This window comes from Cajanus cajan, chromosome 6 (assembly GCF_000230855.2).
Source record: "Cajanus cajan strain Asha chromosome 6, NIPB_CcT2T_4, whole genome shotgun sequence".
NCBI lineage: Eukaryota > Viridiplantae > Streptophyta > Magnoliopsida > Fabales > Fabaceae > Cajanus > Cajanus cajan.
The window spans coordinates 54,784,159-54,800,830 of record NC_138522.1 but is presented as its reverse complement, the minus strand read 5'-3'; the positions used below and the strand labels follow the sequence as shown (position 1 = coordinate 54,800,830).

Below are 16,672 nucleotides of genomic sequence, written 5' to 3'. Positions count from 1 at the left end.
TATGTGTTTAGTGCACTTTTTTGGATATGTATTTTTTAAAAAATTGATTATTTCTTAAGATTTAAAGTACATGTTGAATATGATTTATTGGAATTTAATATTTTTATAAAGATTAAAAATGTTGGTCTATCTGAACTATGTCACTATGTCTTAAGTATATCTGCCTAATTTAAAAGTCTTAATTTTGGTTTAATTTTTAGTAGTTTTTATTTTAGGTGCAATTTTTCCTTTTTAAAAAAATACTTTTTTTTTCTTTATAGTTTCACCTATATTAATTTTATGGTGTAAAATAGTTTTCTAAATTTTATGTTTATATTTTTTTTATCATAATTTTAAAAATATATTTTTATTTCTTATTTTTTTAGTTTTTTTAAGTTCTTTTTTATTTATTACTGTTATTTTTTTAACTTTTTTTTTGTATTGATGTAATAAAAATATTAATTCAATTTTATCAATTTGATATCAAATTTATTTTATCAAAATTATTTTAAATTAGATTGGTTGTCATTTTATTTTATTTTTTTAATTTCACTATTATGCACATTCCTTAAATACAATTTTTTTATTCTCACCAAAAGAGACATTCTATAAAAAAAAAAGATTGAAGTTAAAAATATTAAAAAATTACATGTATAAAAACTAAAAATAATTAAAAAAAATAAGACTAATATGAAGACTTGATAGTAAAATAAGACTAAATAGTAAAATAAATAAAAATATAAAAATTTTAAAAAATTATTTTAATTTTCTTTTTCAATTCAGAATTGATATATTAAAATAAATAAAATTTTATTAAAGTTAAAACAATTATTTTTTTATTGGCTAATATGAAAAATTTATGTAAGATGAATTATGCCATCAAAATTAACATCCCTACTTAAGTCAAGACTCAATCTCTCATGCTAAGATGACTGAAAATAATGTTTTATATTTTGAATGACAAGTTTAGCTTAAATTAAGATAAGAGATTGTTAAAATATGTACTTAACAACTAATTTTTGAAAATTTTGAACAAGACTTATAGTCATTTATTTCACTTTTAATACAAGTGAAAGAAGCGCAATAAAATTATATTTGAGGATTTAACCCCAAGTTTGAAATAGTAGAAGCCAAAAAATTTAACTCATTCGTGAAGAGGAATATAAATTGTGCATGTGAATAGAACTTGTTTTTATAATATAATTATATTTTGTGTTCATCATATATATATATTTTTTAATACTATTGCATATAATGTGGTTTATACAATTAAATGTTTAAATTATAATTAATTTAAATGTATTTTTAATCATTTAAATTTATGATAATTTATGTTTTTATCTATTAAATTTAAAACTAATTTCTTAGTTATAGTAATTTTTTTGTTGAAAAAATTATTTTAATCTCTTAATTTACTAGTAAATAAAATATTATCGGTGATTATATCAAACTTAAGCAAACAATCTGACATTAAATTCAATATATTAATTATTTGTATTCAACTTTTTAATTTCTAATAATGATAGATCAAAATAATTATATAACATCAATTAGGTTTAATTTTTTTTTAACAAAAGTATTACTAATTAAATTTTGTGAGACATTATTTAATAGATTAACTAATAAAATTTGTGTATAAGGATTAGAACAAATTTTTTTTAAATTACATGAACTAAAAAGTTCAAATTTAAATTTGAAGGATCAAATTCAAATTTGCTTTGAAAAATTAAAAATATATTTATACAACATTAAAAAAAACCAGAATAATTTACCTAATATAAACTTGGCCAAGACTTATCTTTGGGGGTCTTCCTTCTTTTGACAAAAACATTTTTTTTTACAAGATAAATATTTTACAAGTTATCAAGATATACTTTTAGGGTATTTTCTACCGTGCCCCTACAAATCAAATTGTTCGACATGAACTATGTTTTAAAATGATAAAAGATGTAGTTTCACACCGTAAATTTTAAATTAAAATTATATAATAATAATAATAATAAATGACTATTAAATTTATGTAACACCATTAGATTTATTAAAAAAGAAATGAAAAGTTAAGATTAATCTTATTTTTCACACCATAATTGTTAAATTAAAATTATGTAATAATAATAAACGACTCTCTTGCCTTGGAATTGTAAAGGAGGGTTTGTAAAGAGTGTTGGTTCTGGAAATGAGCCGTGGAGCAATTCGTTGCAAAATTTGCAAGAGGGGAGCTCGAGATTTGTTTGCACATGTGCGCCGTCCGTTTTCGTCTAACATCTTTCGTTGTCTTTTTGGTTGCAGGAGTTGTCGCGGATGAAAAAGCCCACCGATAAAAACATCAAATGAGTCGAATTGGGTGGATTAATTGTTTAGTCAAAAATTAAATTTTTGTAAAAGTCACTAGTATTTGATTGAAATGAGAATCAAATCTCACTTAAGCAATTATTGTATCTTTAAAGTTATTAATTTTTTAAAAATGTTTGGATGAGCAATTGTAAAATTAATCTTAAATGAAATTTATTTTATAAAAATAATTTTGATTAAATCCGATTTTAAAGTGAAAATATTTGACTTTGAATTTTATATATTAAATATTAGTGAAATTTTATGTATTTTTAATTTAAATCTGTTTAGTTTTTATAAGATGAACAAGTTTTAATTTTAATTTATGTAATTTTTTTATTTTTTATTTCTCTAAAATTTGAAACTATTTTTTTTACTTCTTATTATTATATAATCATTTTTAATTATTTATTTTTTCAATTAATGGTTAATCGATCATTAACTCGACCCATGATGATATGTTAATATATGTCATTTCTAATTTTTTATTAATTTTAAAAAAAAATTATTTATCTTAAAATGATATTTTTTTTGTTAAAATCTTTATTTGGTCCCTTATAATATTTTTTTTGTTTCAATTTAGTCTCACTTTAATTTTTTGTTTCAATTTGGTCTCCAATAATTTAAATTATTGCAATTTGGTACTTCCGTCTAAATGATTTAAACGGAGTTAACTGTTGGCCACGTGGATGCCAAGTGGATGTCATGTAGATGACACGTAGATAGATGCCAAATTTCTCGAATACACCTGGAACCAGAACGGCCAGTTCTGAAACCAGAACGGGCCGTTCTGGTTACACTATTGGTGTGTAAATTTTGCAATTGGAACGGGTTGTTCTAAATCCACAACGACCTGTTCTAACTTCAGAACGGGCCGTTCTGATTTCAGAACAGCCCGTTCCAATTGCAAAATTAACACATATCATGTGCATGCAGAACAAGCTATTTTGGTTTCAAAACGGACCGTTCTGATTCCAGGTGTATTCATGAAATTTGGCGTCCACCTGTGCATCCACGTGGCATCCACCTGGCCAACAGTTAACTCCGTTTAAATCATAAAGACGGAAGTCTCAAATTGTAATAATTTAAATTATTAGGGACTAAATTGAAACGAAAAATTAAAGTAGGACTAAATTGAAAAAAAAATATATTATAAGGGACCAAATAAGAGTTTTTTTTTATAATGAAAATAGTGCTTTAGATAATACAGAAATGGAAATCAAATAAAACTATTTAACGGTAACCAAAATTTACCCTTTTTAAAAACTATAATAAAATAGAAAAATTATAATCAAAATTTTCTCATATTCAATACAAAAACCGCTTAAAATTACTTCCAGCTCTAGATTACTTAAGGATGTAAAGTTAATTCTTCAACACGAAACCAAATTTGTGTTTGGTTGGTTGAGTATCCGTAGCCCACGTCTCTGCAAAAGCTCACATCAAAATTATGAAACAATGCAGAGCATGGTTGTTTTAGCGTTTCAACACCATTCAACTGATTTTTCTCACTTTTCAAAGACAAACATAAAAAGAAGAGGAAAGATGGAAAGAAGAGAAAAGAAACGTTATTGGATTGAACATTAAAACAAACACTCATAGAAGTAACTAATGTTGGCTTCAGGAATAATCTGCGTTTAAGACTATCAAGCCAATCCAAACGTGAATATTTATCTAAAATCATCTTACCTTGTATTTCAACATAATTTTAGATGATTGAATGCGAATCCTAACGTGCATTAGGATGTTCTTTTGGTGCCTATAAAAGATGATTCATTGTGAATCCTAACAAGCACCAGGACGTACCTTTGGTGCCTATAAAAGACTTGAATGCAACAATACCTTGTACTGATAGTGTTATTTTTCAATTGAAATTAAAATTTGTTTTTGATAACCTTTATACTAAAAGTCGACATTAAAAACTAACAGGTTACACAGTAAAGTCAAACTTTTATTAGAGAACAAAATCTAAAAAAACCCAAGTTTTGTTTTGTAAAAAATCTGTTGGAGGCTTGGATATTACCTAAAAAACAAACACTTTTTAAAACTAGAATAATTTAAGAACCCTTTTGCGAGCAACTTGCAACCCATAATAATCCATTCAACCGTTGGGGTACTGCGGGGAAAATATAATAAAATTAATCTAGTCACAGGATTCTATTCTTCTGTAGAACAACACAAAACATGTGCTTAGCTTGATTGACGTTGAAACTTCTATTAGTTTGCTTAGTTGGTGATGAAGAAAAAATATATTTTAAACGAGGAAAATGATTTGGCCATTTTTCATGACTTATACCAGTTCTACAAGCAACTTCCCAGGGTCATGAATCGATCTAGTTGGCCCACAACTATGCCCTACAGTGGGCCAAAAATCAATTTCACAAACAGAAAATAGATGAACTCACAAGTCAAAGCTGTGATTCTTCAGGTTGGACACACAGCATATGATACGTCTTTCAGGTGAAAACTGAGAGAGAAACAAATCATGCAGTCATTCAAAATCAGAACTATTCCGAATAAGAAAACAACAAACAATAAGTGTCAACCAGCAGTAATCAAGGTTCATTGTTAAGCTAAACAAGAATCTAATCCGTGATAGTAATATCCATAATCAAACGTGTTAATCCGAATACAGACAACAATCTCACCTACTCTCCAAGCTTTTCAAAGCACAATTATTGTCCTTCCCATTCAACTACTAGCAAAGCAACGATTCATGTTTACAATCCCATGAAAAGAAAATCCCTAATTACCTCATCAGTGATTAGCAACCACTTGATTCATCATCCCAGAGTTGTTTCATTTATTCACCACCAGTGCAACCGAAGTAAAATTAAAAGCAGAAACATTTTAGTTTATCCATGTAACATATTTAAGGCCAAAAAAAAATGGAGAGAGAAAAAAATAGAGAACTTTATCCATGTTTGGTCCAGCAACTTGTATCATTTCCAGATTCTATAAATCAGAGAGAACAAAAAGAGCACCCGAAAACGAAGTTACATGGAGAGACTAAAAATATAAAACATCCTCATATAAGCTATCACCGTGATCCACGGTACAGAAGAGAGAAGCTATCAAAATTAAACTTCCCCACCTCAAAATAAAAACAAAAAGGAAATTAAATTTAAAAAAAAAAAATCAATCGAGAAAACCGGTTTTGCGCAAAACGGCGTTTCTGACCTGACGGAGATCCCTCCCCTTGAGCGTTCTCCCGACCCCTTCCAGCACCGAAAACGTGGTTTTGGGCGAAACGCCGGAGCCCCTGGCGACGATTTCGTGCGGCGGCAGCATCTCCTCATCGTCGTCGTCGTCGTCGATCACGCGCGCGAAGTCGTCGGCGGCGTTCCTCCTCCGCGCGGCGCCGGCGGAGATGAGAATCGGGACCTTCATGGGCGCCGATTGCTGGAACTTTCTGGAAGGCGCGGACTGGGCGAGGTAATCGGAGGGTGGCGGCGGCCTCGGCAGCGAGGGAATCATCCGCGCGGAGGAGGGGGCGGGGAAGACGCTGCGGCGGGAATCGGGCTCGGTGAGGACGACGAGGACTCCGGAATCTACGGGGCGATCGAAGTGGCGGAAGCGGGATTTGGGCGATGGAGTGGGGTTTTGGGATTCCGATTCGGTGTCCCAGAAGAGCTCTGCCTCGTTGAGCTCGTCGGCGGCGGAGACGGCGGCGGAGGGGGAGGGGGAAATGGGGAAGGCGTCGAGGAGGCGGTCGGAGGATCGGCGGTGGAAGGATGGCGTTGGTGTGGGGTCCATGTTGAGTGAAGTGGAGAGGATGGGTGATGTGGCGGAGGGTCGCAGAGTGGTAAAGTATCACTAAAGAATGAGATATGAGAAAATGGGTTGGGAACTGGAAACCTCTTTTCATGTGGGTCCCGCCTTCCCCTCTTACGTGGCCTCGCTTTCTTCTCCCTCGACTCACCCTCTCAACCAGAATTCAAATTCAAATTGAAATTCAAGCCACCATTCAAAATCCTAAACCAAACTACTACTCATCTCTCACTATACTTGTCCATTCAAAATATAACTGTCAATAAATTACCTATGCCAATTTATCAAATTATTAATTTTTATTTCTCTGATTTTATAAATTGTGACTCTTATTTCAAAGTTTAATTCTTTTTCAACAATCACCTTCATTAAGCGTCATTGCTGTTGTATTCATTGAAGAATTGTTGTAGCTTGATTAATCTTTAACTTAATTTGAAGAATTGACAGTAGAAATGTAGGAAAACATTTTCTCATCCATCCTTTCCAACTCATTTTTCTTATTGATTAAAATTTATTAATAATTATAATATTTAGTATATTTCACACTCTATTTAATAAATTATTAATTTTATCATTGTGATAAAAAAGTATTATAGTATAGCAAATTCCTTGAAGATTAAGGAGATTTATTGATAAAAGTTAATTATATTCTTGCAACCCATTTGTCACTATATCATATTTTTCACGTATCATTATCATATTCAACCTGATAGATAAATTTAGAACGAATTATTCTTTTCCTATTCTATCATTTATGAACATGACCTACTCCTCATCAGCTATATATATCAAAATAATGAAATGTGCGTAATCCTGCAATCAAGGGGTTGACAATGTTTAATATATTTATAAAATATTAGGAGAACAGAAGAAACATGTGACAGTTTGGCCGAGTGGTCTAAGGCGCCAGATTTAGGCTCTGGTCCGAAAGGGCGTGGGTTCAAATCCCACAGCTGTCAATACTTTTATTTTTTTGATTTTCTCTAGTAAATTCAGGGCAATACCGTTATTCTCCGTGTTTCTTGGTTGCTTTGGGCCATGGTGTCCATAACCGGTATGGCACAGATAGCATACCTAAAAGCCCAGTCAAAGTAAAAGTAAAGCAGAAAATGGCGGCATCTCTGAGAAGCCGAAACAGCTTCCACCACCTAACTCGCTTCCTCAACTCAGCGAGTCTCCCTCGTCGAAGGTGGCTGCAAACGGTAGCGTACGAAGAACTCCGGGCCCACCCGGACAAACCCTACACTTCAACGGCGGTTTTCATCCATGGCTTTTTGGGATCTTCCAGAAACTGGAGATCTTTCTCACGCAACCTCTTGGCCTCTCTCTCCAACTCCTCTCCCTCTTCCAGTATCTCGCGCGCGCCTCTCGTTTCTCATTTTCCTTTTTGATTCCCTAATTGTGAACTGAATTATAAATTATTATGAATTTTGTTTTGCGTGCAGATTGGAGGACGGTGATGTTGGATATGAGGAACCACGGGAAATCGGCGGAGAGGGAACTGAATCCGCCGCATAACATTGATAGTGCGGCCAAGGATTTGGCCGATTTGGTGAAGGCTGAAGGCTGGCCTTGGCCTGAGGTTGTTTTAGGGCACTCCATGGGTGGAAAGGTTGCTTTGCATTTTGCTGAGAGTTGTAGCCGCGGTGACTATGGCCATTCTGCTCTCTCGCCGAAACAGGTTTTTTTTCTCTTCTCTATTACAATAACTGGTTGTGAATTCTACGGTTGAATTCAATTATGATAATTGAGAAGCGTTAATGAGTGGTTGATGAGAGTCACATTGTTGTGAAGGTGCTTGTAAGGTAAAGTAGGCATAGCAGATTATTGAAAAAAAAAAAAAAAAAGTGAGGTATAGAAGCGTTTCAAGCGTATACTCGTGTGTAGTAAAAATAAAATGATAAAGAAGGAGGGACACTGGGACAGGCTATCTATCATGTTATTGCCAGAAACGAGAGAACTGAAGTGATAGTATCAGCCTCTGAAGATGTACTGATACTTCAAAGTCTGTGAAGTATCAGAAATTGGTAATGGTACCCAACTACCCATACTGAATTCGGATACGTGGTTGGTTGCCTCTATATTAGAACTTGTGTGTCTTATATTGTAACCCCTTTTATAGGATTTTGCTTTTTTCTTTACATAGAAATAACTTCATTATCATAACTTAGTTATAACATTGGTATTCAAATTTGGCTAGGATAATGCTTTCTCAGTAAAATTTGCAAAAGGTTAAATACCAATGATGATACCATAATGATGGAACATCAATATGGTTATCAACTATAAATAATGAGATCAAGAAAAGTAGTTAATAAAATATAAGAAATATATAAATATAATTACGAGTTTAATGGATATGCTCTGTTAGTTTAAAATTTTATGCAATTAGGATGGTTATTACAAAGTCACCAAACTTATCACACTGCTAGTTCATATCCTTTTTTCTCTAATTATATTTTAGTTAATATACATTGTCATAGCTAGGTCCTAATTTTTTTTAAAAAAATTATTACATTTATCTATGTATTATGTCATATTCACTACTCAAACCTGAGATACAGCATAGGTATCAACATTGAACATACTATTTTTCTGAGATTAATGTAGCACCTGAGATAGCAGAAGATGGTATCTGCAACTGGCAATTGATTATGGGCTGGAGAGGATTGAGCATGTTTTAAGAGTAGTAAAGGAAGCTCAGAATTGCTTCTCGTAGTCAAGGATTGTAGTCAGTTAGCAGAGTGTTTTAACTTTTTCTCTTTATCTCATGTTAAAAGAGATAGCAATAAACCGGCACATGTAATAGCATCACTTGTTAGGTCCTACTAAATTTGCATGTGGTAAGACTTGGTGCCTCAGCAAGCGTTGTCCTCAGTAACGATGGACTCTTTTGTCCTTTATTTCTTAATGAATGATATGATTTTCAAAAAAAAAATAAAAATGGTATAGTATAGCTATAGAAGTATTCGTTTGTGATTGTAATGATACCTCACTGTTATAAGACACTGCCATTTTATTTTTGTTTTTGGTTCTAGTGTTTCTACTGATTCAAAATGATGGCTATGCACATTATAAGATTTGTTAGCCTGCTTTGGGTTAGTATATTGCTCACTCTAGTTGAATTTTGCGTATTGAAATTTCCCTGTCCTTTGTGTTTTCTAAAACTTAAAAGGTGTGTATTTCTGAATTCTGATATTACGATTTCCCTACTGATGAATATATCCAACCAAATTTTTATTGGATAAATGAATTTGTGTCGACTGAGATGAAAATAGAGACAGCTTAATTTGTTTAAAGTTGTAAATAGATCATAAACTATAACAGACTTGTTCTGCGTGCATGCAACCCGTATATCCTTATGAATGGAAATGGTATCAATTATAGACTTGAGAATAGATAATATGCCATTAAGCTTTAAGAAACATACAACATCCCTAGTGTATTTTCCATTTCCTAAGCTTCCTGACCTCGTGCCATATGCCTGATTATCAAGAATCATTTGTGCTATGTGCCTAATGTTTTTTTTGTATTTTTCTCTTTTATCCCTCCTGAAGAGCAGCTCTGGGTATTGGATTCTGTCCCTGGAGAAGTGAACTCTGAAAACAGTAATGAAGAAGTCCGGGATGTTTTAGCAACCTTGCAAAGTTTGCCATCACAAATCCCATCTCGCAAGTGAGACTTTACATCCTTGAATTTATTCTCTTTTCAGGTTAAGTTTTTCAGTGGGCTAGTAATCATTTTTGATGTACAGAGTGGAACAATGGACATTATCTATGTCTTGATATGTTGCTTCCAGTAGTATTTTTTGTGTACAAGATATTATGTGAACATGAGTGGGGTAGTAATCATTTTTTCCAGTAGTATTTTTTGTGTACAAGATATTATGTGAACATGCTAAACAAATAAACAATATGTATGATGCTAGTTTCTAGTTTCGTGTCTTCCTAGAAATCATACAGATTGTAGAGAGAATTAGACACCAATTTTTCTATATAGACAATTAATCCTATCATCGTCTCATCTAAAGTATGTGATCTTTGTTTCAGTCTATAATCAAATGAAGCGCATTGTGAACACATTGATAGATAACCCCAACCCCCTATTAAAAGAGTCTATTTTGGAGAAATTAAGTGTTTTTTGAGAGGCTCCCTAATCCCTACCCAAAGTAATTGAACGGTTATGACAGCTGTAGTTAGTTAGGATTTTAGAAGAGAATATAAAGGGGAGTTAGTAATTGTGTGTGTTTGAGGGTGTCTTGTACATTGATCATTCTTGGTGGCAGAGTTGGGTCCTCTTGAATAAACTTGTGTATTCTTTAAATTCTTCAATAATCAGTTACTGTTTCAGTTCTTTTCTTTTTTCTTGATACAATTTTTATCAGACATTGTATGCAATGTATATTGGAAGTCTACAAATTCTCGTTAGACATTCTAAGCATAAAACTTGAGTTCGTTTATTTGCAGAAAGGACATTATAGGTATTTCCTTCATTTTCTTTAGATGAGACGATGATGGGATTAGTTGTCTATGTAGAAAAATTGGTGTCTTGAATCTTGTTGAAATTGGTTGTGTAATATCTACAAAAATAGGTTATTTCTTCATTGTATTTAACACTATCACAAATTTACAATATATGAATCTTCCTCGGGCCAATATATAATGTAATTAGACTAAAATGTACACTTCACCTCATTTCAGGTGGCTTGTGAGTCATCTGATGGGACTTGGTTACTCTAAAGCACTGTCAGATTGGATAGGCACCAACCTGAAAAAAGTTGGTGATCATGAGACATGGATATTTGATCTTCAAAATGCTAAGGAGATGTTCGATTCTTACTGGTAAATGAAGCATATATTAGGACCTGTTTGGATTGATTAAACTTTGAAATGATATTTTCATCATTTACTATACAAATCTTTGAAATAAGAAATAAAAAAGATAAAGGTTTCTTGAAACTTAACACGCATTTATCTTCTTTTGAAATAAAAATGAATGTCTGATAACTTCATTTGAAGTTGTTCTTTGTTTTTACAAGTGTTTTCTGCTATCTTCCTCCACATCACAAAAGTAACAATCCCCAACGTTACAATTCTGCAGCGAGAAGTCCTATTGGAATCTATTGGAGAACCCTCCCAAAGGTATGGAAATAATAATTGTGCGTGCTGAAAAAAGTGATAGATGGGACCAAGATGCCATCGAGAGGATCCAGAAACTAGCCATTCGGGGAGAAACCGATTCTCTTGGAAAAGTTTCCTTCTGCGTTCTTCCAAATGCTGGACATTGGGTTCACGTGGACAACCCAAAGGGACTTCTTGAGATTGTGGCTTCCAAGATAGCATCCCATTAGTTCCTGTTTTATTTGGACAATGGGGTATCCATCGTAGAAATTTGTTGAATCCAGAGTCGAAATTGTTGAAAATAAACAGAAGAGGTTAGCCGGTAATAAGTAACAGTCACATGTGAATTATGTACAATTTATCAACTACCAAAGAATTTACATACAATTTATTGTATATGCGAACTTATTTGCGCTGATTTGGTCTCCGCCACACTAAATAAAACCAAGGATTCACGATTGTCATGTCCACTTTACTAAGGCTTATATGTATGGTGTGATTGTTTTGATGTTTATTCCTGTGTATAGTGCCGTGCGTAGGAACGTGTTTATACCATTGAATCGTGTACAAATCTTGAATGAAGTTCATTTAGTGGTGTTTTTTAATTAAAAAAAGTATATCGCGTGTTTTTTCACAACTTTATTACGAAAATTTCAACAAGGAAATTAAGGTGACTTAAAAAATGTGAGCTTTCTTTTTCTTCTAGAACATACGACGAGAATTTAAATAACGTAATTATGCTTAAGATTTTTCATCACGACAAAACAAATAAATCATTCAGTGAAATGCCGTGAGAGAAATATTCGTTGCAGCAACTGCATATTTTTTTTAAAATAAGTTATCAATAATTTTTCTTTGATAAATATAAATAATATATTTATTTATTTTAAATCTAAAATATAATTTATATATTAAAAGTGTCTATTTATACTAATTTTAAATATAGTTTATATATTTAATATATAGTATTTATTTATGTATAATTTATTATAAAATTTAATTATATAATAAATATTTCACCTGTGAAATTAGAGCCAAAATACTGGTAAAAATAAATTTGTGGACACACATGCTCTCTAATACTTTTCGCTCACTCTTTCGGTCTTCCCCATATTAATATATATATATAATTTATTTTTTTTACTATTTTTAAATTTTTATCCAGTTAAATTAAATAACAAAGCTGAGAAGGACAACGCAAAAACTGATCTTTCCGTCAACACTGAACAGCAAAGAGAGCCCAACAAATTACAGCCCAACAAGGGCAACAGCCGAGCAAAATGGGGTCCGAAACTATCCAATACTAAGGCCCAAGAAAGCTAGTGAGTTTGAAACCCTAGAAAGAAGAGTATAAAAACGAAGGGTTGCAAAGGTTTTGCATTTGTTGAGTCTGAGAGGGAGTGGAAGCAGCGGAGGCGCAAAGATGCAGATATTCGTGAAAACCCTAACGGGGAAGACCATCACCCTCGAGGTCGAGAGCAGCGACACCATCGACAATGTCAAGGCTAAGATCCAAGACAAAGAAGGTACTCCATACAACCCCAAACTCCATCAATCGCATCACTTTTCATTATTCCACATCCTCACCTATTCCTTCTGGAATTTTCAGGAATCCCTCCGGATCAGCAGCGTCTGATTTTCGCCGGAAAGCAACTTGAAGATGGAAGGACCTTAGCCGATTACAACATCCAGAAGGAATCCACTCTCCACCTTGTTCTCAGGCTTCGTGGTGGCATCATCGAGCCTTCATTGATGGCTTTGGCTCGCAAATACAACCAAGACAAGATGATTTGCCGCAAGTATGCACCCTACACTATCATCTATTTTTTATTATTATTATTTCATGGGACAATTACTTAGCTCCTTTTGATTTTACATGTGAAAAAGGGGTTATACTTGTTCCCTATATTCATGTCCATCTATACTTTGTCAACTGTGATTGTTTACTCATAGTTGATTTTCATTGTTGGTACATTCTTTACCTATAGCTTAATATATTATTTTTTTTAATTTTTATTGCTTGAATTTTTTAATTGCTTTGTTCTCTGTTGCTTGATTTTACTGATGTGTTATTTTTTGTTTGTTTGTAGGTGCTATGCTCGTCTGCATCCTAGGGCTGTGAACTGCCGCAAGAAGAAGTGTGGTCACAGTAATCAGGTTAGTCTTTGTTTATTAACGTTCTGGGATTTGATTTTGAACCTTGTCCTTTATTATTTGTTGTGTTTAATAGGTTAAAGCTGATTGGCTCTGATTTTTTTGCTTTTGCAGTTGAGGCCAAAGAAGAAGATTAAGTAAATTCTGGTTGATACTATTGGTCTCTTCCATGTTGGACTCAGGGGAGGGACTGTTTGTTGGTTTACAAAATTACTGTTTATTGTTTCCGGTTTTGATTAATGTTAAATGTTTTGAACGACATTTTTGTGGTAGTCAATTATATTTGTTATGTTGACATTATGATCTTTTTAAGTGGTAGTTTATGTTTGGTAATGCACTCTCATCGTAGTAAATTATATGCTTTCTTATATAATTTTTCTCTCGTAAGAATTGTTTTCCTTCGAGTGATGGGACATGGTACATTTTGGCGACAGTTAAGAATAAAAATGTTAGTATCAATGGATTTTTCATGCTTTTTTTCTCTTTTATCTTCGCCTTGTAATGTCACTTTCCAGTATTTTTGACAATGTTTTTATTAATTTTTGTAGTTTAATAAATTAAATGGTGTTTTAAAATTTTGAAAATTCATGTAATCGGCTTTTGAACGAGATGTCTATTTCATTTTTTATTATGTTAACAGCGGTGGGTGTTGTTTTGAGTTTTTCTTTTTTCAAGGACATGGTCTATTATAGCTAACTACTAAAGCCTAATTTGCACTCGGGTTTGGCTAATTTTGAGTTAGTAAGATAACAAAAGATGTTGCTTTATCTGGTATGGTTAACTAATTATATTTATTTAATCTGAACTTTGAAAAAAGTTTTTGACGGGCAAATTTAGTTTATACTCGAGTAATATATGGATTCATGGGTAATTTAAAGCTGTATATATTTTGTTGAAGTTTTTATGCTAGGTGTATGAAGTAGCTTAGTTTGAAATTTTTGAGACTAGGTTATTGTTAAGAAATTATTTTCAAACTAAATGAAAGGAGGTATGTTAATGATAGCAAGTTCAGTATTAATAACTTTCAGCTGTAGCTATGCATGGTAACGTTTTAGCATCTTGACAATAAAGGTTTCCATTTTAATTTAAGTTGCTTGGATGTTGGTTAATCTATCACTTATTTTTTGGTACTATGCAAGAATGCAACGTTGCTGATGTTGCTTGAGGGATTTTGGTGGTTGATGGCTTTATACAATTGTTTAAGAAATTATTCTCCCCCTAAACATGCTTCGATGCAAATGGTTTTTGGTCCTTGGATTGTTCTAGTTACTTGTCAAAAGCGTTGGCAGCATCAATAATGTCTTCGTGAGCCACATCTTAGTGCCACCTCTAATGCTAGTTTACCAAATTCATTGGATTTTCATCCTTTTGACTGTCAAATACTGTACAACGCATTGTCAAATGACGAATCAATATGAATCACAGCCTCGCGAAATAAGTAATTTGTGGTTGGGTAATGAATTATGCTGGACGGAAACTGACCACAAGTATCAATTCAAAAAACAAATTCTGTTTAGAAATGTAATCTTTTTTAGGTATAGGCGTATGGGTAGTAAGACTTGCATGTGAATTACGGTATATCGTCGCTTTTTTAAAATGTATTGTCGCTGAAAAGATACTATACGTATTTTTTGTGCCTCTAGATAGATGTATTGTCGCTGCTACAGTAATTTTATTACAATTGTTTATCGATTAATATAGGTCCTATATAACGCTTTTTCTGATTTCGATCTGTTATTTTTTGTGCTGCTAGATAGATGTATTGTCGCTGCTATTTGTTTGGATAGACTTTTTTCATAAGCACTTATGCTAAAAGAAATGAAAACAATAAAATAAGTTTGTAATTAAAACAAAGTGAAAAATAGGTTTTTAGAAAAATCAGTTTTTATAAATAAGTTTATGCATCAAATAATTTTAATTTATGAAGAAATTTGTCATTTTTTTAACAATTTTTTTCTCTTAAAAGTGCTTATATAAAGTCTCATATTCTAGGCTAGAGTGAATGATAAAGTATGAAAGAACTAAAATCCTAAAGATCTAAACATGGCAAAATCAAAAGCAAACACGTTCAGATCATTCTCATAATTGCAGAAATTAAAGGACCAACCTCCAGCCATTGTTGTTCGCTTGCTCCTTCAGGTTTCTGAACCCTTGCTCTCTATATGTGATGGTGTAGTATACTGAAGAGGAGAGTAGGCTCAGGGACCTAAAACAGAGATACATGTTCAATTTTATAGAGCTCTAATCCATCGTAGAGCTTCTTTGAACGTTGAAGAAAAACATGCGGGAATCATGGTACCATATCCGCAAGTTATTTGATAATGGGTTGAAAAATGGACCACATTCATGATATGTTAACCGTAGCAAGTAAAAGGATCAGGAAAACAACGTGAAAATCGGAAGCACGTTGTTTCCTTTTACGTGGCTGTTGCAACCATGTTACTGTTTCAAAAACAGTTTTTTTTTTAAATGACGTATATGCCAACATTCTCCCACTTGGTCCATTTATCCAATTATCAATCAAATAGGAAACCAAATATATGAATCATGGTGATAGGTCCTCTTGATAATGAGTATTATCTCCCATGTATCACAATATATTAAGTCTCTCATCCTAATCTCTTAGCTCTAATGAATAAACCATACGTTTATTCCAGGTCACAATTAATGAGTTTTCTCAAAGTAAATAGGTATGTGCACAAGATAAATGAGAAAACATCAAACTAAATAAAGTTTTAACAAGTAATTACAATGATTGTCACATCATGGAACCAAGTCCCATTCGAGTTACATGATCCTTAAAATTCTTTGGTGGCATGCCTTTAGTTAAAGGATCAACAATCATTAACTCAGTGCTAACGTGCTCAATGACAACTTTCTTTTCCTTAACACGTTCTCTTATGACTAGATATTTAATGTCGATATGCTTACTTCGACTTCCACTTTTATTATTCTTAGCCATGAAAACAGCAGCGGAGTTATCACAATACAACTTCAATGGCTTAACAATTGAGTCCACAACTCTAAGTCCAGATATAAAACTCTTCAACCATACACCATGTGAGGTAGCCTCAAAACAAGAAACGAACTCAGCCTCCATAGTAGAAGTAGCAGTCAAGGTCTGCTTTCTGCTGCTCCAAGATACAGCTCCACAAGCCAGCATAAAAACATAGCCAGATGTAGATTTTCTGGTATCAATGCAACCAGCGAAGTCTAATCAGAGTATCCTATCACCTCCAAACTATCAGTCCGTCTATATGTGAGCATGAAATCTTTTGTTCCTTGAAGGTATCTCATTACCTTCTTTGCAGCTTTCC

At 32.8% G+C, this 16,672-nt stretch overlaps 3 protein-coding genes and 1 non-coding gene across 4 annotated transcripts; 3 read left to right on the top strand and 1 right to left on the bottom strand.

The window, feature by feature from the left end:
- Positions 1–4,241: 4,241 nt before the first annotated feature.
- LOC109791121 (uncharacterized) lies at positions 4,242–6,245 on the bottom strand. The gene is made up of 2 exons (XM_020350378.3): positions 5,491–6,245; positions 4,242–4,777 (listed from the first exon to the last, which is right to left on the bottom strand). The coding sequence occupies exons 1-2, from the start codon at positions 6,064–6,066 to the stop codon at positions 4,712–4,714; spliced, it is 642 nt and encodes a 213-aa protein (XP_020205967.2). The 5' UTR covers positions 6,067–6,245; the 3' UTR covers positions 4,242–4,711.
- A 715-nt stretch (positions 6,246–6,960) lies between these two features.
- Positions 6,961–7,040, top strand: TRNAL-UAG (transfer RNA leucine (anticodon UAG)). Its single transcript has one exon. It is a non-coding gene; the product is annotated as a tRNA-Leu (tRNA).
- LOC109791125 (alpha/beta-Hydrolases superfamily protein) lies at positions 7,028–11,659 on the top strand. The gene is made up of 5 exons (XM_020350381.3): positions 7,028–7,431; positions 7,527–7,762; positions 9,644–9,756; positions 10,782–10,922; positions 11,182–11,659. Exons 1-5 carry the CDS (start codon positions 7,191–7,193, stop codon positions 11,429–11,431), a joined length of 981 nt encoding a protein of 326 aa, XP_020205970.1. The 5' UTR covers positions 7,028–7,190; the 3' UTR covers positions 11,432–11,659.
- Positions 11,660–12,567: 908 nt separating this feature from the next.
- LOC109791118 (60S ribosomal protein L40-1) lies at positions 12,568–13,692 on the top strand. The gene is made up of 4 exons (XM_020350375.2): positions 12,568–12,727; positions 12,811–13,000; positions 13,292–13,358; positions 13,470–13,692. The coding sequence occupies exons 1-4, from the start codon at positions 12,625–12,627 to the stop codon at positions 13,494–13,496; spliced, it is 387 nt and encodes a 128-aa protein (XP_020205964.1). The 5' UTR covers positions 12,568–12,624; the 3' UTR covers positions 13,497–13,692.
- Positions 13,693–16,672: the final 2,980 nt, after the last annotated feature.

Coding starts and splice junctions, on each gene's coding strand:
- LOC109791125 (XM_020350381.3), top strand. CDS start 7,191: ATGGCGGCATCTCTGAGAAGCCGAAACAGCTTCCACCACCTAACTCGC. Junction 7,763..9,643: donor CTGCTCTCTCGCCGAAACAG/GTTTTTTTTCTC, acceptor CCTGAAGAGCAG/CTCTGGGTATTGGATTCTGT. Junction 9,757..10,781: donor TCACAAATCCCATCTCGCAA/GTGAGACTTTAC, acceptor ACCTCATTTCAG/GTGGCTTGTGAGTCATCTGA.
- LOC109791121 (XM_020350378.3), bottom strand. CDS start 6,066: ATGGACCCCACACCAACGCCATCCTTCCACCGCCGATCCTCCGACCGC. Junction 4,778..5,490: donor AGGGGAGGGATCTCCGTCAG/GTCAGAAACGCC, acceptor TTTCTCTCTCAG/TTTTCACCTGAAAGACGTAT.
- LOC109791118 (XM_020350375.2), top strand. CDS start 12,625: ATGCAGATATTCGTGAAAACCCTAACGGGGAAGACCATCACCCTCGAG. Junction 12,728..12,810: donor TAAGATCCAAGACAAAGAAG/GTACTCCATACA, acceptor TGGAATTTTCAG/GAATCCCTCCGGATCAGCAG. Junction 13,001..13,291: donor GACAAGATGATTTGCCGCAA/GTATGCACCCTA, acceptor GTTTGTTTGTAG/GTGCTATGCTCGTCTGCATC.